The 21,828-nt window shown below is 38.4% G+C and overlaps 1 protein-coding gene across 2 annotated transcripts in view; it reads left to right on the forward strand.

Annotated features, from left to right (window-relative positions):
- LOC121515429 (voltage-dependent calcium channel subunit alpha-2/delta-1) overlaps nucleotides 1-21,828 on the forward strand; it is a 135,689-nt gene that overhangs the window by 21,628 nt on the left and 92,233 nt on the right. For both annotated transcript variants that reach the window (XR_005992369.1, XM_041796193.1), the window contains exon 4: nucleotides 17,989-18,048. Coding sequence is in view for 1 of the 2 variants with exons in the window: in XM_041796193.1 (XP_041652127.1) it covers nucleotides 17,989-18,048 (60 nt within the window). In the remaining variant the exon portion in view is untranslated. The remainder of the gene's footprint in view (nucleotides 1-17,988; nucleotides 18,049-21,828) is intronic.

Here is a 21,828-nt window from a genome sequence, read left to right on the forward strand (position 1 = left end):
TGGAGCTGCGCATGTTACCTCATTTTGTTCTGATGCTCTGGTTGGCCAATCATAGATATAACAGAAAGAATGTCTGGCTAATCACCTTAAGAGACTTTATTTAAAAGTCCTGCCCTTCTAAAACATGTTGTATAGGAGGTTTACCAGATGAATGTGAAATATACCTATGTAATGGATATATACGAAATAGTCTATCTGGTGTGTCAGGTTACTTGGACACCATCTTACTAGGGCTGCAGTCAACCAAAGAAAAACTTGGTTGACCAAAATCGCACCCAGGCACCAATTAATCGATTGGTCATTCAGGTAAAATAAATTTCATTCATTAAAAAAAATTACCTCATTGGGGACAAATTCAATCCATCCAGGCTCCTCACTGCACCTGCTTGGTACTCTAAATGACCCTAAAATGAATGTAACAAGCCTTTGGTAGCATTAATATATCTTGTCTGCTCATCACGTCGTACTAAAAATATAATTAATTGAGAGACGATCAGCGTGCACCTGCCTTTGATCTCCCTGATCCCGGCGCGGTAACTCTTTAAACTCATACAGCCTACAAAGTAACCTCAGATCATCGTTTTTCATTCGTTTGTAATGGTAACTAATAACAGGATCACTTGATCCAGCCCACGCTGTGTCATTAACGAGCATAAAGCAGACAGAATGCAGCGTTTATTTACGGAGGTGAGAAGAAAAAATTTCGCTCGTCGGGACTTAATGACCAGCAGACATCACCTTTTATCACCTCTCCTTTCTGTGTGACTGTAAGAGAAGCTAACGCTAACGTGAACACTTTAAGGAGATTATAAAACGAGATGATACTACGCAGCCTATTTACCGACAGGTGAATTAAACTGACCGCGGGAGTTGATGCAGTGAGGGAGGGCAGAGCAGAGACACTCAGCAGTGACACTTCAATACAAACAGCCTATAACTCTGTTACGAGTTGATGTGTTAATTCTGGGCATTACTGCTGTAAAATATCAGAAAGTATCCCACTCTGATAGCTTTGTGTGCTTCTCTACCTGTAATTCCAAGAGCTGCATTGCTCCTGTTCCCAGCAGCACGTCTCTCTCTATTAGTCAGCTGCTCACGTGCTTTTGCTCCCCAGACCAGCCTCTTGGGGGGGGGGGGTCGAGTTGCCAACCAGGGTGATCTTGGTCGACCTAAAGCTTTTCGGTCAATTAATCAACCAATCGAATTGAAGCTGTCAGCCCTACATCTTACATTTGTTTTTGGTAAAACTACAATAACTCAAATGTCATTTCCATATGGGTTACATAGCTAGAGCTCAACTATAATAAGACAGTAGGCATCAGTCAAGCGTGTGTCGACTAATGTCTTTTTTTTGCACTGGCAGCATTTGTTTGCGATATAAAACCTATAATGTGTGGTGTTTTCTAGGGCTGGGCATTGTTAAGAACCTCACGTTTCAATTCGATTACAATTCTTTAGGTTGCAATTCGATTCCATATCGATTCGTTTCGATATTGATTTAAGTGCTTCAATGTCGATTCAGTAAGAAGCAGAAATACACAAATAACCTGTTGACAATTTTTTAATAATTATTTTCATGCCCATGTGAACATATTTGGTAAGTCACCTCACATTTTTGAGCAATAAAACATCTGAAAATAAAAATTTGCAAAATAATAACTTAGTTGTGCAGATGGAGTACAAAAGTAAAAAACATGACAGTTCTGTATAAACACTGAAAAAGTAAAGTGCATGTAAACTTAAAGACTATTTCTATCCTCTTGGAAATAGTGATAAACCTCACATAACATGGTTATGGTTGGTTGTTGTTGTTTGGTCTAGTGCGGCCTTCGTCCATACAACACGAATCACACGCGCAGCGACCCCCACTGGCCAGGAGGTGAATTGATTCAGAGGATTTGCTGAATCGATGTTGAACTCGAGGAGGAAATATCGCGATGCATTGATTAATTGATATTTTTACCCACCCCTAGTCTTTGATGTCCTTAGTACTTGATGGCATTGTCCCCACAGTGCTCTCAGTTGAAAATAGTCTATTTTTTGCCACACTGATGCATTTATGTTTAGGATTTTTCACTTACTGACCAACTGAATCAATCATTAAGAAAGGACAGGTAAGAGTCAATCTTTTCAACAACAGGGGGTAGGATAAAAAGGGTGACTTGTTTCTCAGAGGATAAAATTTCAATGACTGCTGCCTATACCTGTAGTAAAAGCAAATATCTGCCATACATATCAATGTAAAACAGGGTAAACAGTCACTACAGAAGAAAGCGGAAATGCTGTGAGTCAGCATTCATAACCAAGGTACTAAATGTATGTCACTGAAAGGCACCTTAAAAATTAGCATTGTGTTGTAGGCAATGCCAATGCAAAACTGAAAAAAAGGTTTCTTGAAACAGGTACACTCCCTCAAAAAATGCTATTGAAAAATGTTAGACTTACAGTAACTCCTTTGCTTAGTTTGAATGTTAATAAGAATATTGTCATGCCTTTAGCTTAATTCAGTCGTTATTGTCTCAATTATGATCAAGTTTGGTGCAAATTGGGTACAGTACATCAAATTCTGTTATCAAATCTGACAACAAGACTTCACTCTTTTGCCTGATTGGTCTATTTCGAATCCAGAAGTGACCATATTTGTATTAAAGGGTGGAGCTTTAGAGAAGCAAGGGATTTGCTAAATGATCAAAACTAATTTGACTTTGCCTTCAGTCATAAGCTGGCTATTAAACCACATTGTTTCCCACAAAATGAGATTCTGTTTATGGAGACGGCATCCTGAGTGGTTTATTTATTACACCAAGCAGCCAGAGGGAACCCAGTCAAGGTGGCCACAGCCCTATTTATGCGTTGCTTTGAGCCTTAATATAAATCAGATGAGTTAGTAATAAAAATATGGGATCAAATATTTACATAGGCAATCCTAGAAACAGGTCCCATATTTTTTTCATCCCCTTATTTGATAAGTATATTAAATCAGTTTCATCCTTAAGTCTTTAGTAGCTGGTATGGTAAGGAGACCAGCCGTAAAGGATTTTGTTTTGCAGAGTGTGTCTCTTAAATTCACTGTGTGTCATAGTCGGTGAAAAACATTACACACCAAGGCTCATATTTGTCTTTTTCCCTTCCATTACCCAGCGGTGTTTGCACAATGAGAGCTGTTTTTCTATTTTTGTACCACTCTGCATTCTGCAAGTACTCCGTTTTCTATTCAGGATTTCACCTTGAAGTCTACATTAAAGGGAACACTGAGGGGACCTGTTACAGGAAAATTTTTAAATATTTGTGCTGAGCCAACCTGAAATGTTGTTCCGTGTTTCAACACAATTATGTGAATAACCGTACCATAAAGGATGAATTGATTATGGTGTAATTTAACTTTAAATTTAGGCTCTTTAAACAGAAAAAAACATGATTTACTGAGAACAAGACACAGCAACCTTTTCCTTTTTCTACTTTTAACCATTCCCAAAATAAATTGTAATATCCATGTCTTTATCATATTATTGTGCCTTTCTGTGAAGCACAGCTAAGTGTTGATGTGTTATTTTTGCACGTCTTAACTACAGACTTTGTGCCCCAGGTGTTGGACCATATTTTTATTAATCTATCGCCTGCTGTCACAATGTTATAATAATGAGCACAAGATGTGACATTATGATGTTTTCATGAGTGTGTGTGCCTGTTTGTGTGTGTGTCGACGTAATGCAGTAATGAACGGAGGCTATGATACGATCAGAGATATTTCAGTCTCCAGAGCAGATGTTACTCAACCTCCCATCTCCGCTCTGCGCTGATCATATTAAACAGACGAGAGGTGTCTGCATGTGTCGCTCCATGTGTGAGCTTGCATGTGTGTATGTGCGAGTGTGTATGTGATAGACAGGAAAATAAAGAGAGAGGGAGAGGGAAGGAGCGAGAGCTGTGCAGATGGGGAATTCTAACTAGACTTATGGTAAGCCAGGGACAAGTGTCTAATACATTCAGAGAGAAGAAATCCAAACTGGAGCACAACATGCTCACAGTTGCATTACAATCTCTGTCTGCCAAGAGATTACGTAGTTTTGTATCTAATTTAGCTATCAACATTTATTAAACAGACATGCAGCATTTTTCTACAATCAATATTGTGACAGTGGTATAACTACAGTTCCATGCCAAGTAGCAACAAGTCTCCCTGAAACAACAGAAATGTCTGAGACTGAATCAGCATTAAAGTTGTGTTTATATTTGACTACTAAGTCTCTGTATTCTGTTTTTTTTATGTTCAAGTAATCTCGGCATGCCTAGTTTAAAGGAATTAGCTGCTTCAAATACTGCCCTAAAAATCATCAGTCTAGATTTGGGGTCATTTACATCATGTTGGCATCCATAGGCAGTTTTACCATTAGGCAAAGGTAGGCAATTGCCTGGGGCCTCGTCCATAAGGGGGGGCTCAAGAATTTGCCTAGGTTTGTTTTTCTACAATTATAGCTTACTTATGTTTTTACCACTCCCCAGGTCAAAGAAAATTATTAATAGTTTAAAATTTAGAGCAGAGAGGAACTTCATAAAAAAGACGCACGGCAGAGCGCACGGCAGCGCAGCTGCAGCATCACCTCTGCTCTCTCAGTGAGTCTTGTCCTGTCCAGACTAATATCAACTAGTTTTATTTACATATGATTTAATTTTATGACATCAAGAAGTGAAATTATGGTCTTGATCACTTAAGTTTAAACAGGACATTGTTTATAAATCCTTTTGTATACATAACTCCAGCTCTCATTGAACAGTAAATATTCCTCTCAAAACAGTGAAAATTGCATAATAACTGAACATTCAATCCTAATCTGGACACAGGTTGTCCTATGACATGAGAGATCTGGTTGATCTTGGCGCAGCGCTAAAATGCATCCAACATTACGCACAGAGATGCCCCGGTTCATCACGTGTAGACGTCAGAGGTATTTAGATGGAGTGGACATGAAGAAGAACAATGTGCTGCCAGGGTCTGTTGAGGGTAAGAACCCTGGCAGCAGAAATTTGGACATACTGAAGCCTGTCCAGGGTTTTGCTAGGTACCCCAGATCCTATCCTATCCTATGCTGTCCTATCCTGTCCTGCCCTGTCCTGTCCTGTCTTGTCCTGTATCCTTGCCTATCATAACCATAGTATCATAGCCAATGGGATCAAACCTTATGCATCACTCTGTATTTTTTGTATTGTACCTTTCTTAATCAATACTTTACTGGTAAACTGTATTGACCCTATTGCATTGTAGTGAAACATTCTGATAAATATGTATCATACAGTATTGGATAATTTCTAATTATATTATTTGCTTCATTTTTATTGCATTATACAGTTTCATAGTGTATCATTAACACCGTGTTAGTAATGTGAAAAACCATTTGCTTTAGCTATAAATCATAAAAGGTCACATACAGTGTAAATATACTGAGTCTGAGGTAGACACACACATATTTGTGATAAATGCATGGGAGCACAAGAGCCAAAGAGAGCGAATGAAACAAGCAGCAGCTGTAGATTTACTGCTCCCATCGGAGGGTTTGGCCTCTGAGAGAAGCCATGCGGAGCAGCAGGGCTCTCCCTGGGCTCTCACAGCTGCAGATACCTCTGCTCTTTCAGTCCGCCTCATGCTTTCCTTTTCTTTTTTTTTCTCATTCCACCTCCTTTCTTTTAAGTTGTGCATGTTTCGCTTTTTTGTAGCCCTGTTTCCAGCTCCTGACCTCTGACCACAGTTCTCTCTTTGACCTTTACCTCTGTCTGTCTTCTTACTGTGATTGAATTTCCTGTATTCTTTCCTTGTTTTTATCATGGTTAATCTTGTTTCTTTCTCATTCTTCCCTTGTTTTATTTTCTTCTGCAATACCCAAAACACAACAATATACAATGCATTTATTAGACATGTACACAGGAGGGTGCAGTCATTTATCTGTTGTCCCAGAAATGTAATCCATTGCCTGATAAAGTTTCCATCATTGTTTTCTGAACGACCTTCACCCACTCTGCATATCTCCCCCTTTATTATCCAGCCATTCATTTGTATCCACAAAGTTTTAATGAGAGCCACAAACACTCGGATCATGCTGAGTCGGATAACTGTTTTTTAGTTTTTTGACTGTCCTTTCTGTTAATCCATCTGCCTTTTCTTTTTTTTTTACCTCTTTTAAGCCAACTCTTTTCTCTGACCCTTCACATCTCCCCCATTTCTACTCTCTCATCCTCCCTTTGAGCGGGGACTCATTATGGCGAGTAGGTAACAAGCATCCATGAATGTGGACACAGTGTCAGATGCAAGCAGAGAGGAAAGATAGGGATGAATGTGGGTGTTAATGATCTTTTAGGCCGTTACCACTCTTGCGAGTATTGCTTTGTTGTCTGGGGGGAGAAGGCTGTGTGCTCTGAATGGCCCATTGATTTCAGGCGTGTGGAGCCTATCTACACGCACACACACATACACACAAAGTGAGGGAGTCTGGGAGGCTCTGTGAGGTTTAGCAGAGCCTGTCTCATCTTCCCTGTCTATCCTTTAAGCTGTGCTCTGCTTTCTCACTAAATGCATGGAGGGCTGCTGTGCTGCCCTGGCAGAATGACAACTAAACGAGCGGGGTAGAAATATCTCTCTGTGGGGCGAGCAGGTAGGACTACACCACCATCCGACACTGAGCCTGGCTCCGGAGGTTTCTGTGGCCAAAGTGTTATGACCTCATACATCAGTGGAAGGAGCATGAAGTGATAAAGTCATACCATGTGGCTTATTTGGCCGTTGCGCACAGAAGCCTGAGGTGGCCATGATCAATACATTTTATTTACTCAGTTTTTCCACTAATAGTGAATATTTTCCAGTTGTTTTTTCAAGTTCTCAACTTTGTACATCCCCAAAGCTACAGAAACACACAAAGAAAAACAGAAATATTGCAATTATATTTCTACTACTTTTCCCATGATAATGAAGTAACTTCACAAGTTCTCTGGAAAACTGGCAAAAATTGACACATAATGATGGGGAAAGAGGGTATGAAATTTGTCAGTTTCTTCCCTTTTCTTTTTTATATCAGGTGTTTTGGTCCAATCATGCCCCAAACTGCAACATATTCAAATAACTAAACATGTGTTGTTGGAAACTGCTTGAAAACTTGTCGTAAGACAGGCTGGTGGATCCTGAGGCCAGATCAGTTGAGAACCACTGGTATAAGGTACTTGTCGATAGTACTGGCATAAGCCTCCAGAGATTTCAGTGAGCATTGCCCCTTTAAGACTGCAACTGCACTATTGTTTAATGTAAAGCTTCAGCTGCCTGCTATGCGCTCTTCTGCCTCAGTGTATCTTAACCACTGTTTGAATCTGTAAGCTTCATCAGAGAAAAAAAACAAGTAACTAAGCTAAAACTAGTAAATTCAAACTCAGTATTCCACTTCAACAGCTGACTCATTGTTTAAATAAGGTAAATGTATTGTGCTGACTGTAGCTTGTCTGCTTATCAGCCATTTGAAGAATAAGGCCATAAACTGGTTGGGGTCAATTTCTCCAATTTGTTATCAGAAAGTTGAAGAAGGTCCGTAAAACATTGGCGTTCAGTAAGACAGGGAACTCTGGATGGAGAGTGATGCAGGCTGCAGGTGTCTGTTAGCTGCTATTCTCAATCAGTTGTAACTAAGTCCAGCTCATGACAACAGTAGCCCTTGTAAGCATTGGCTCACAGTTTCATCTCCTACGCCAGATCACTCTTGATCTCGCTTGCCAAGCAGACTCCACTAAAGTTTCTCTTTTGAGTCATGTAGAAGTTGTTCCTCTGTGTACTCCTGTTCATAAAAATATCCCTTCATATATACACAGTGAACAGCACGCCATAATCACTCCATTTAAAATCACTAATTTTACTGTTATTTTAGCTTAATTTGTTGGTTTTTGTCTCTGTTGAAGCCCACAGACCCAGGGTTAGAAGAGCAGGTAGCGGGTAGCCGAAGCTAGTAGCCTATTGCAAATAGTTTCAAACACAGAGACTTTCTATGCTTGAAAAATAAAATGCTTTTTGCTAGCATTTTTGGGGGTCCATTTTTACCTTAGACTCACTAAATTACATGGAGCAGGTGCACCTGTCTGCTACACTGTATAGCCTAGCTTCTCCAAGCACATCATTGTTAAAGGGGAAATGCTCTCTGAAATCTCTGGAGGCCAATGGCACTACTATCACCAAGTACGGAAATGTGATTTTTGATAACTTGCACCATTATAATGAAGATTTAAAGAGTGATTGATAAACTTTAGTATAGTTACGGAACTATCCAGCAAATCTGCTACTTGATTAGAATTAATTTCAATTCTTTCTATTTCAGGAGACGCATGGCATTCTTTACAATAAAAAATAGGTTATGTGTGTATCAGTTTGGAGATATCAGATATTGGCAAAACCCCAATATCATGCATCTCTGTACTTTTATATTTGAGGATGTATAAGTGCTGGCAGTGTTGCATAAGAGAGTGCAAAAACATAGAGCATCTCAGCTGTTTCAATAGGCAAATTTCAAACATATGTATGTTTCTAATTGGTTTACATTGTCCATATTTGTATACGATTTTAATAAAATTGTGAGGTATTTTTATATTCCTACTTATAATTAGAAACCAGCTGTGTTATCCTGAGAAAGGAAAAAATAAGGTGAGATCTTGAGAGAACACCGGATATTAAGTCATTATCACTGTTATCTGTAGATAAGAGGATTAATAAGTCAGACTCTTGACAAAATGTCTGGAAATCACCTGTTATTACAGGCAGATATTGTGATTAAATGTTTGCATGTCTGTTAAGGGCTTATATGTTGTAAAGCTAATAGTGACAACTTTTATGTCACTCATCACTGGATGCTTTTGTGTTAGATGAAAGTAAGATGTAGAAAATCACATAATTTTGCCTGCAGATTATATGTGATATTTTTTCCACCTTGTGTTAGAATTCATTACTCCTTTGCCCTTTCTCCTTTTTCTCACCCAAGCACCTCATTCCTTTAACCATTACACCTTCCTGTGTTCAATGGATGGATTCAATTCCCAGTTTTCCTTTGAATCCATGTATCCCTCCTCCTCCCATTAAGGCAGCAGGAGAGCGGTGGCTCCCCTTATCTCTCCAGTGGTCATCCAGTGACAGAGTGGACTCATTACAGCGTGGAGCTGGGGTATCTATACTACAATAAGTCAGAGGGAGACTAATGAGCAGTTAGATCAAGCAATCTGCAGGGAGTGTGTTATGCACTCCCATAACTAAGCAGTTGTAGTGCTAAATCTGTGTGTTTCAACTGAGCAACGCTGGCTGCTAATCAAATTGGCAGGAACAGCGACTTGCCTTCACTCTGTAATGAACTGTTATGCCAGTTTAGTGAGGTTAGCTGTCACTCAGGGAGACGTCTCATCAAATCAAAGCTCTGAAGTTTAAAGCCCATTTTACTGTGGCTTTGCTTTCTCTTTTGGATGGAGGGATTACCTGTCTGCTTGTTTGACAAAAGAGAGCGATGGAGAGGGATACAGAGGCAAAAAAGAGAGGAGTAATTAGGTATCTTTCCTCACACACCCCCTCCTCACCCTCCCCCGTATCTCCCAGAGGGGAGAGGAGCCTCGTCAAAGCCCTGTCATGAATTTTTTAACAACCCAGTCGGTCTGCTCTCTCAGGAGGTGTGTGCGGATATGCATGAGTATGTTTATACACAGGAAGCATGTGAGGGAGAGGGTATATTAACACTAATACTGTGGTCTTTTTATTGTCCATTAAAGTCGCATAGATAGCTACAGAGCATGATACATCACATATCAAGCACTGAACAGCTGTTGCTTATACTCATGTGTTGTATGTATTACTTCCAACACCGTACTGAGAGAAATCCAGGACCAAAGCAGAGGAGTGTGATCAATGTCCATGTTACTGCATCCTACAGTGTGTGTCTATGCATACATTAGCAGCAGTATGGCTCTGTGCACGCACATTCATTCATTCATTACTTTTATGCTTTAGCAATAAAACTCAGTGACATTAACGGGACGTGATGTAACACTGACATCAGCTGACATTAACCTTATGGCATAACTTGATGCACTTTGATTTCTAATCAAGGATAAGAACTGATGCTACCTCTTTCCTTCAGATGGATTATCAGCATTGTCAGTCTTAAAGCTTTTCTTTATGTGTAATACTTGAGGAATAATAAATTTATATAAATGTCTTGGTTTCTGATGAACGTTCTGTCTGTCACATCTCCACGGGCCAATCAGAGCAACAAAACACAGGACGTAGCAGCTATCGAGCTGCGCGTGCGCAGCTATAGAGGAATAATGCAAAACATAGTGACTATAGACATGTAAGTACTAGACTTTTGTTGTTTTTGAAAAGAAAACAACTCACTGCTGTTCTTTGTTCTTTTTTTAACGAAGAAATGTTGTCAAGTTCTGATAAAACTGGCGCTCTGGCACTGGCCTCTTGCTGCTGCTTGCTAATGTCACGACTCTGCTGTGCCTTAAAGTACTGCCCCTCATCGCTGATTGGTCCTGTCACTTTCTAACCGGGCCCAAACAGTTCAGATGGGTGCTTAACAAGATGGATTTGCCAGTGGGAAACAAGGAAACGGGCGTATCCATCTGCTTTGCGAGGTTACCAGCCTCCTCCTGTATAGCCTAAAACTTGTTGCACCTTCATATTGAGATTTATGCTATTATGTATTAATTGGGTTGAACTAATTTTATTGCATTGTCATTAATGTAGCCATCCATATGTGGTCTCTAGCCTTGCACTCCATGGAAAGTCAAAGCATGCTGCTAGACTAACCAGGGAGCATGTTTTGAGCAGAGCCTCCTGTGCCAAGTAAAACAGTGAGAATTCCTAAATGAAATATATTTATTCTTTTTCCGCTGACTTCTACAGGTCAAATTTTTAAAAGAAAACACTATTTCAGGTTCTTTTCTGTAATCAAACTCTATATTTGATCCGTTGTGGCACCCAAATTAATGTGCATTTCCCTGAAAGCTCATGTTTATTATGCAAGAATTTGAAAAAAGCTATTTAGATTGTGGTTCAAAGCAGGGATGTCCCCAACTAATTTCTTAGCGTTACAAGGTAATTTGAAGTCAGACTAACTAATAAGTTGAAGCATGAGAACAAAGAATGCAAAAAGACACTCAGAAAACTAGGGGTTGACCTATATATTGTTGACCGATATTGGTTTGTCACAGCTGATACAGATACCGATTGTTAGTGGTTCATAAGACAGACAACTGATTTTTGGAACTGATATGCATTTTTTATGATGCACAAAATGTACTTACTTGGCAAAGTAAAATTGCAAAGTGCAGAAAAGTGAAGGAAATTAAACAATTTAGCCCTAGCTCTATCAGTATAAGAGAAGGCATATTTCAACACAGTAGCAGCAGGAAAACAAGGCCATACACTTACTGTGTCAGCTGCACCCAGCCTGCAGTGCTGATTAGCTTGTACTCTTTTGACATCAGCCAACTGTATTGCATACAGGACAGTTGGTGAGACTGTGGAGAGAAAAATATTGCCAGAGGAAACAAAACACACACCTTGAAGCCAAAGAGGCGCACTTTTCGATTGATTAATTTAATCACTTGTCTGTAAAATGAAACAAATATGGGCCTCAATAATCGTCCAGGCCCATTGGCCGGTTTACACCTACAGAAAACAGGCCAAATTGAACACATTCATACTTGCCAGTGTTGCTCATATGACAAACTCTGATCACTGAGTTTGTTAACATCTGAGAAGTAGAGCCATAACAGAAGGCTTATTTACCTGAGCGACAGTTCTGACTGCTGGCAATGTGAGGTCATCATTTGACATATTTGTACATTTAATGGTGCCAACTTGTGAAGGTAATGACATCTGACTGATAATTCAACTCAACATGCAAATCCCCATTTCAAAGTAATAGTTTGGAGTAGGGCTAGGTGATCAACATTTAGAATAGATCACAATATTGTATGTCCTCCCGCAATTTTCAAATCCTAGAAAGAGCACATTTCTTTGACCTATGAAAATTTCTTTGACCTAAGAGACGGATGCAGAGTTGTGAACCACCCCCCATGCAATGTGTGGAAAGTCACCACCTCAGTGGATATCTTCACTCATAATGCAAAAGTATCTTACACAAAATACAACAATAATCTATCATAAACATAAACATGAGAGTCGCAGCAGTGATCACTGTACAACAGGCAACATCTTAACGCATATAAATACATCTGGAAACATCTCATATACACTTAATGCATTAACACTGTCAACTTACTCCAGCACTGAAGGACAGTTCACTTAGAATGGGGTTTGGAGGTTAAAATCAAGTCTGAAATGTTCATCATTGAATTTCAGCACTTCAGGTTTTGCTGTGTACTTAGCAAAATAAATTTATTGCTAATTTTATCATTACAAATTACCATAGGCCACTACATTTTGTGAAGTAAATGCTCATTACTCATGTGGTTTTATTTTTTGCTAAAGCAGTTGGCTTGTAGACATAAGAAATACCATCTACATGTCACTCAAAGGGGCAAAGAAAAAATGTTGAGAAAAGCACAGTACACTTTTGTGAACTGTGCTCTTCCATTTTTTTCCAAAGAGAAAGTTTGTCACAGCTTTTAGAGTCGCTGAAAGGTTCTTCACCATGTCCTTTAACTCTTGTCTAAAAATAAGTTAAAAAGAAAGTCATGTTAAAGAAGAGAAATCTCTTCTTTAGTCAGCTCTCATTCAAGGGCATGAATGATGCAGTGAGTGAGTGGTAGCTTGTCAACCTCTGTTTTTGCTCTGGATTCATCTATAGCACCACCTTCAGTCTTTAATCTTTGTGCGAGGTTTGGTTTATCTACCTGCATGAAGAGGCAAATTAATTCAAAGGAAGAGGACGAAATTGGCACGAAATAGAGAGACCAGCAGGTGATCTGACTGGCTCCTTATTAGATATGAATGTCTGATGTGCCAGACATCCTGGATATACAGTACATGGAGAGATCTCATAATGATATTTTTTCATCCTGTGTGAGATTACATGTCATTGTTGCAAAAGCTACAAAAGCACAGATGTTAGCATGTCCAGAATATGATTTAAAGTAGAAAGTACCCACTGTCCTAGTTATGTGTTGAGATACTTAAGATGATAGAAAAACAACTTATTTCTCTTGGCATCATTGCTTCCAGGAAGACATGCTGCAAAAAAGGACTGTCAATGTAAGCAGATCTACTGATTTAGATTAAAATCTCAAGACTGAATCATAAATAGTCCAAACACCTTCAATGTCTGGTGAAGCATCAGCACCAAGCATTCGACAAACATCATCTCCATATAAAAATGTGTGATTTGGCAACTGAGGCAATGACAAGGAGTTATTTTTGAACATTTTGATCATGATGCGTAATAATTTCATGATCAGTATTTGTGTTGGAATGTGTTTCATGTGTGTGTTTACGGCTCAAATTGGAGAGTATATTTAGCAGTGACAGGCAGTGCAGGGGAGGCAGAGACAGGTCTGGAACAGAGCCAAGGACTGGAGGCCAAAGAGACGGGACTGTTGATGAAGAATGAACGACTGCTGACAGCAGACACATGGTCACAGGCACGGACACACTCCTTCCTACACTCAGTAAAAGGCACAGATTGACCTTTACTATGAGCATCACGTCCAGTTATTGCTCACGCACAGGACCAACACGCCTTATGTTATACTCTCCTACTTGTAAAGTCCGACAGATGGATCACAGAAATAGACTCTGCTCAAAATAGTTTATTTCATCACTTCTAATAGACTAGTTAAATCAAAGAAACATCCCTGTATGGTGTTTCTGTGAGACTGCTGTGGTAACTGTACTGTTGAAGAAAGTAAAACTGTTAGACAGGTGGGTTTGTTTAAGGGCACTTCTCTCCTCCACAGGCTTGTCATTACCCAGCACAGGCAGAGAAGGTCAGGCCAGGGCTAAGGTTTGATCTGTGTGGATTTGTGTAGTTGAACATATACACAGGCCTGGAGAATAGTGTCATTTTCCATTTATTTCTCTGCCTCTTGACTGCCTGGGGAGCTTACTGTTCTTTTATTCTCACCCTCTAACTTCTCCACATTACTCAAACTATTCCCCTCTAAGTGATGTAGTCTGATACTTTGATTTAAGTATTGTCGTTTTTGTTGATGTGTGAATGGATTGGATGATTTAGTCCATTGTGTAACCACAAACATGGCAATCCCCTTGACTAATAATAGCAGTGGTTCACCATTAATGCTGTTTTAGGCAAAAGGCCCAAGACAAAAAGACTTTTTCAAGACTTGTTTGTTTGTGAGAAAGCCCTAAGAAAACATGGTAAATGTTAAATGGACTTGAGCTTTTACAGTGCTTTTCTAGTCATTGGACGACTCAAATCAATTTTACATATGCATCCATAAATCTTATTTACGGAAAAGTATTAGGGCCACTGAAAAAAAAAAATTTGAGACGAAAATTTTTTTTTTCACTTGTGAGAAAAAAGTCAGAATTCTGAGATTAAAGTCAGAATTCTGAGATTAAAATCAGAATTCTGAGAAAAAAGTCAGAATTCTGACTTTAATCTCAGAATTCTGACTTTTTCTCACAAGTGAAAAAAAAAATTCGTCTCAATTTTTTTTTTTTTTCAGTGGCCCTGATACTCTTCCGTACTTATTAGCTTCATTATAACCGGTAAATTTCAGTCATTTTCTTAAGATCTTAAGAAAATACATTATCATTGGAAAGCAAATGTTGCTATCTTAGATAGCATCAGGTTTATAGCCAACAGCACATATTGCAAAGGTACAGACATAAAAAACAAAACAAAAGCAAATCTTGAATAACAGAATAAAAATGTATTAGTCAAAACATCCACAATCTGAAACATCTTCTTTCAATTTCTCCACTTTACTCTTAAAAAGATGCTCACCAAGATATAGCTTTTCCTGTGGTAAATACTGTACTGCAAGAGCAGTGTACCTTAATTTACCATTTCAAGACACTTTGGGAACAGATGGTCTTGTGACAGAGTCACAGAGTGAAGACTGGAGCTTCCAGCTCTTCACATGAATAAAATTGCATAAAAATGATGAAAGTGAATCATAGGGTTATGGCAATGATTTAGCCTACAAATAGTCAATGAAGGCAAATTAACTTGATCATAAAGAAAACATTGGTAAGCCAAGGACTTTATATTTATATATATACTTTATATTAGTAATGACCTAATGTCCAAAGGTATACAGCACTCACTCCCAAAGTCTGGGTTAAGACCCACAAGTGGGTCGTGGGACATTTTTTTGGGGGTGACAAAATGAGTTTTCATAATTTCTTTGCTACAGTATTTAATGGGACATTTATGTTTGCAGTAGACATTATAGCCACATGGGGGAGATCCACCCTATAACACTCAACCTCTCTACCATAATAAAACACAAGATGAGGTTCTACCAGCCACTGAATGGGAAAAAACCTTAAGTCACATTTACGTATGCTTGGCCAATAAAAACTGAATTAATTTTTCCAGACTAGAAAGCTACTGTGGTGCAAAAGGGATGAGCATTCAAAGAAAGCCTATGTGATGGAGGTAAAGTGGACCCTCTTGTGCTCATAAAATGGAGAGCCTTTAGGACCAGACTGAATCCAGAATTTACATTAGCTAAGGTAACACTAGCCATCAGCTCCACCAACCAGCAGAGGATGGCTCCGAAAGCAAACTTGATGAGCAATAATATAGGCAAAATGAACATGCTGGGTCACGATGGCTTGTAACTTCTGAAAAGTGGGAAAAGTTTGAGAAACGCTGTTATGCAGTCTCCAGAGATTTCAAAGAGGATCTGGCTGCAGACCTCAAGCAGACCTCTACACTGGGGCATTCAGCAGCAGACCTCTGCACTGGGGTGATGACGTATGTTACCCGTCATCGCCGTCTCACAATAATGGCTCATAGATTTCCATGACAACGGCTGAGGATTGAAATTAACGGTCGAAATTCACTAAAAAATGATACTTTACGTAATATATTTTCACAAAAAATGAAATATTAATAGATAAGAACTTTTGTCTCTAGTGTTAAAATAGTATACATTTTTGTGTGTATTATCACTTATTTTTGCATAAAGATGATGGTCTCGTATGTCTTGTAATCCTCATGGGGGAAAAAAGTTACTCTGTTTTGAATCCTTAACATTTTCTTACAGATTAAATACTTTGGTTAAAACCAACAAATAAGGCTTTAAAAAAGTTTTGATAAGTGTTCCTGTGCTCCTCTCATTTGTCCATAATGTTTGAGAGCAGCAACCATCATCGCCCCAATGTAGAGGTCCGCGGCTCGGGCAATGTATGTCATCGCCCCAGTGTAGAGGTCTGCTGCTGAACGCCCCACCACAGAGGTCTGCAGTCAGATGCCTCTCAAGATTTCAGCCACTGAGAAGATACATGCATATTGTAAAAACAAATATTAGGGGCCGTTGTATAAACTTGGTAAGTCATCAAAAGTCCACCAAATACTAAATAATTTGTTCACTCAACATGAATCAAGTTGGATGTTCACAGTGCATGTATAAAATATCCTGTGCAGCCTGTTAGCATACTTTAAATGCACTTTATTCATATCAGCAGATTTAAGCTAAATTAGTGTTTTAATGTAGCACTTTATGCCTTTCAGATAAAAGCAGTGGATTAAAGAAGTCATGATGAGATATGTTATGACAATGGATATACCTGGAAGTGCTGGATGCACTTACAAACTGTGGCAATGAAATGGTCCAGCAGCGCATACATTAAGCTAGATGGCTTCATGGATAGTGGATCATCGGTCTTGCATGTCCCTAAACCAAAAAAGCTGTTGTTTTAAAACCTTGAAGGAAAATTTTCTTCTAGGCTGTTATCAAAGATGGCACTACACTTAATGGATGTTATTGAATTTAAAGACTTCTAGAAACTGCTCATCCAAACTGGCATTAAAAAAATCAAAGTAAGTGAAAACTGCCCAACAGATGCTGGATTTGTCCTTAGGCATTTGCAGATAATTTGGCAAATCTTCATAAAAGTATGCAGCTGTTTAATTGGTTCTTGCAACAACCATATAATGAAAAAGATCCGTGTAACTTCCCATCTTTTATGCGTAATGGTGTTTAGAACTGCTTTGCCTGCAAGTAAAACAATAAAGACGGGATCAAAATCTGGAAGAAAGAGCAAAAGAAAGCAAGTGAAGTGTTGAATGCATTGTGCATTGGAAAGCACTAGCTCAAGATGTTTCAGTCTCACAGCATTCACACCCAATTTTTTAGCACAATTCCAAACACTTGCTGTTTCATTAAAACATTAATAGTTCCTGGTATATCAGCAGAACAAATAAAGCAGCCGTTTATTCCTGGGGTGATAAATGCAAGCTCTTTATATTTATGATCACTCTTACTGTTTGAGTGGGAAATTTGCCTGGTGTTTTCTTTCTCTCTTTTGCATGTCAGATAGACCTTGTGCGTGTTAGGGAGATGCATATAGCAAAGGTGAAGTAGATTACCATTATTTATCCATGTTATTCAAGACTATCCAGTTTGATTGACAGCCTCTCAGCTGGTTAATGCACCACTTTGCACTTGACTTCTCTCAGTGTTCTACCATATCTAACACTGCTGACCCCTCTTTTTCTCCTTATTTCATTTTCTTTCTCTCCCCCTCACATGTACACACTCCCAACACGCACACACAACCTGATCCTCCACAGTACAACCTTTTCATTCTGACATTATGACTTTCCACAGTGTGGCCTTTAGCGGACGCTTCTGTAAGATCACGTCGGCCCCGTGGTTTAAGCTCTGAGAGTGAGATCATTATCACTTCTGGGATGGTCTCCGTCCTGCTTTTTAGCATGCACTCTTTCACTCCTCTTCTCTGTAATTAAAGCGGCGCTGTGAAGGAGGCATACCTCGTGCAGTTTCCAATCTAAATCTCTGTCATATTTCACTCCACAGAAACTCGCCACAGCTGCTGAGAACTTCCAGATGGAGCATCAGTGGAAAGACGAGTTTGAGGTAACACAGGGACATAAAATGCAGTAATTAGTTACTTTCCACCCCTGGTTCAATATCAATATGCATTTTAGACAACGTTTTTAGTGCTTTTATCAGCTGATAACAAAAAAATGTAAATGTAAATTGTGATTGTAAGATAGCTTGACAGGTTGACGCTACCTAATTGTCAATAAGAGGGCTAGCTTTCGTGAAAGCTTATCCAACAGGAAGTCGAGCTCGAATGGGCTTGTCTGCTGTTAGGTTGAAAATTGAGACAGCGATTTCAATATGGAGGATTGGCATCAAAAGTTGTTTGAGTCAGCCTATTGTAATCCAATGGCTGACGTCACATAGGCTCTGTCCTTTTTTTTTTTATTTCTTTTTTTTTTTTTTACAGTCTATGGTAGGAAAACAATAACGGTCAGACATTTGACCACTATGATCTTCTGTAGTTACATCCCAAAGACAAGGAGACAAAGAGCTCTTCTTTTATACTCTTTCATCAATTAAGGGTTTAAAAAAAGTGGTAAATTATGGATTTTAAATTGTTTGATGTTCAAAAAGCAACACAATAGTATTTAATCACTTTTCTACTGGAAAAAAAAAATCATAAATCTAAAGCCTTTACTATTGACATTGTAGTAGGAGAGCAGGTGTTATGGTTTAACAAGTGACTGTGTTAATTGGGGATTTTCAGCCAAAAGTGTCAGTAGATCTCAGAGTTACGCAACATATGGTAAAACACTTAAATTTTTTAGTTATGTCCAGAATATGCTTAGAAGGTTCATGTTTAATAATAAAAAAAGGGCTCAGTAAGTTTTCAATAAGTAACTAAGACAACCAGGGATGCAGTCCATGTATAGTTTCCAATTGACATGGTCACTCGTTAAACTATAACACCTTTCTTTGACTTGTGATACATCCTTTTATTTTCCTATCCTTGTCAGTCAGCAGCAGCTGCTGGCTTATGTTCAACTTATTTCTACTCCAGATGAATGTATATGTAATATGAACCCATATGATCAGTTCTTGAGGCCTGCTACATTATTTTCATTTAGCACATAGACATCAGGCTTTCTCTTACCTCAAGATTGTAGAATCCACAGTAAGTCTTTGCAAGTTGCGTTGCATTATTAGGCATGGCGGTCATGTTTGGGGCTACGGTAGTAAACAAACAGAGATAAAAAGACTGACGCAGCTGTCAGATAAGCAGCTTTGTTAGGTAAAAGGAGAAACAGCTTTTTGTTTTCATGGCCCGCACCTTTGGAACACTTCCTGAATCCCTGAGGCCTGCTGCAACCATGAGCTCCTAAATTTAGGGCTTAAAACATTTCTGTTTATTATGACTTTTAAAAAGTTTATCATGTAAGTTAGTTTAATTTTGTTATCTTACCCCGTTTTTGTTGTAGTTTTGTTTGTTTTTTTTTTCACTTTTTTCTGTCAAATGCTGTTTAAAACATAAAATACATCAAAATGTAATGTGAAGGCTACAAAATGGATATACATCAATGTTAGCATTTTAAACATTTTGCTGGCAATGAAAGACAGATGACTGTCCATATACAGTATTTCTTTCCTCAGATCATGTACTCTCAGCATAAGTGGAAAGAAGACAGTAACTGTCTATTTTCTAACATTATGGTCATGTAAAGCAGTGCTACACTCTGTCACAGAACAGTGCCTTACCCTTTTTTTACCATATGGTTTTTGATACACCGCTGGTTTTACTTGTTGCCCTCAGACTATTTTAAAGACTTTAAAGATCGGGGTGTACTTGTAAAGTTCTGCAGGGAAACACACTGGCGCATCTCAAACTGACTGAAGGAACTTTCTACCACACTCGACTACAAGTCAGAATAAACATGTGACTTACCTCTCCCTCCGACTGTGTCAGCTGTGTCTGCCTGGCTGAAAAGCTATTAGTAATGTTAACCATAAATCATATGGTTAACATTATTAATAGCTCATTGCAGACTGGCATTTGCCCTGCTGCTCTTAAATGAGCTGTCATAACTCCTGTGTTAAAGAAAAACAACTTAGATCCATTAATCATCACTAACTATACACTGTAAAAAATGTCCGTAGAAAATACGGCAAAAGACTGTCAAATAGCAACAGTAAAAGACCGTAAAACAAATAAACATATATTACTGTATAAAATACACAGAATTGCTGTAAATCAAGCAACGGTATGAAACATAAATATTTACAATTAAAGTACGTAATAATTACAAAATTGTACCGTTTAAACGAAAGAAGATTGTGAAAATAAAGGAAAAATACTGTAATCTTCAAGACGGGCAATTACTCTAAAAATTACAGTAGTATTTTGTTAAAATTACAGACTTTTCTCTCATGTACATTTAAATTCACAGTAAAAATCTGTGAAAAAAATTGCAATCACATACCGTAATTTTAGCAGGGACAAGAGGTTAAAAAAACTGCATGATCAGGAAAGTTCTGTAGAAAATACAGTAAAAACCTGTCAACCTGCAAAACCTGTGAACAAGCACCAATTTGTTGTTATGTTCACATTTGTTTCTCAGTGCTACACCACATGATGCTGCCTTGTGAAATAAACGGACAGTTACAGTTAATATGAAAACCTTATTGAAACAAGAATGGTACCAAAAATCATTTTGTTTGTTCTTAATTTGATGGATGAAAGTGGTCAATTATTTTAGTTTAACTGATTTATTGGAAAAGAATGATGTTAATTGCTCTCACAAAGAATGCCATTGCATTTGTAAAGCCATTCCACTTCCTTTAATGCATCTAACACAAAATACATTGATGTACTTTAATGTTTCAGTCAATCTTCCAGAACTAAAATTGGATGACACATATTACTGATAGGAAATATAACAAGGTAATTGGAAAGAACTATTTTATATATACATAGAGAGAGAGAGAGAGAGAGAGAGAGAGAGAGAGAGAGATACATACTGTATATATAATATGTATATAATACAGTTGAATATATAGTATATACATTATATAAATACAATAGTTATTTTTACTGGTTAAATAACTTAAACATGAATGCAAATAGAATGACAAGAAACCCTCCATAATCAGTTTTAAAAATGAATGTGAACTGTACATATAGTCTATCAAATTGATTTCTAAGGGAAAAAAAATTCTTAAAAAAAAAACAATATGAAACCATGGTTTAGTTTCTGAAATTTTAATTTACTTCTCATACCTTATGTAATTTAATCTAAACTTCTCTTTACCTGTATGTGGGGTTATTTATGTCAAGAAAATACGTTTTGTTTCATGTGCCAATGCTGTATTAACTATTGGAATCTGTTCAATAAAGTTGTATCAATGTAAAAAATAAATATATAAAAATAATTTTGAAAAACTGTTTCCCGTCGCCATTCAACCCTGTCTACACAGGAACGTTTTCTATTCTGTCTGTACTAGAACAGCGATTTGGGTGTTTAAAAAGGAACAATTAGGAAACGAGCTACAGAGTGAACAGTTTTCAGTCACCTCCCTCCATGTACACTAACAGTGCTGCTTTCTCGAAATACGTTTGCGCACTGTGGTTGCAGTCAATTGCCATGCGCGAATCGGCGCGCAGGCGCGGGAAAGAAGGACCTTATACGCATGCGTGTGTGGTTCGTTGGAAAATCAAACCGCCAACGGCTGCCTGGTAAACTACAGCGCTTTCGTGTCTTCTGTGGTCTCGTTCTGTGGACTCTATTTCATAGAGTTGCTGTCTGCTCGTAGAACGGGCTGCAAACGAAGATGGAATACAAAGCAGGACATTGGCATGTATTAATTCGACGTCAC

This window comes from Cheilinus undulatus, linkage group 9 (genome assembly GCF_018320785.1).
Source record: "Cheilinus undulatus linkage group 9, ASM1832078v1, whole genome shotgun sequence".
NCBI lineage: Eukaryota > Metazoa > Chordata > Actinopteri > Labriformes > Labridae > Cheilinus > Cheilinus undulatus.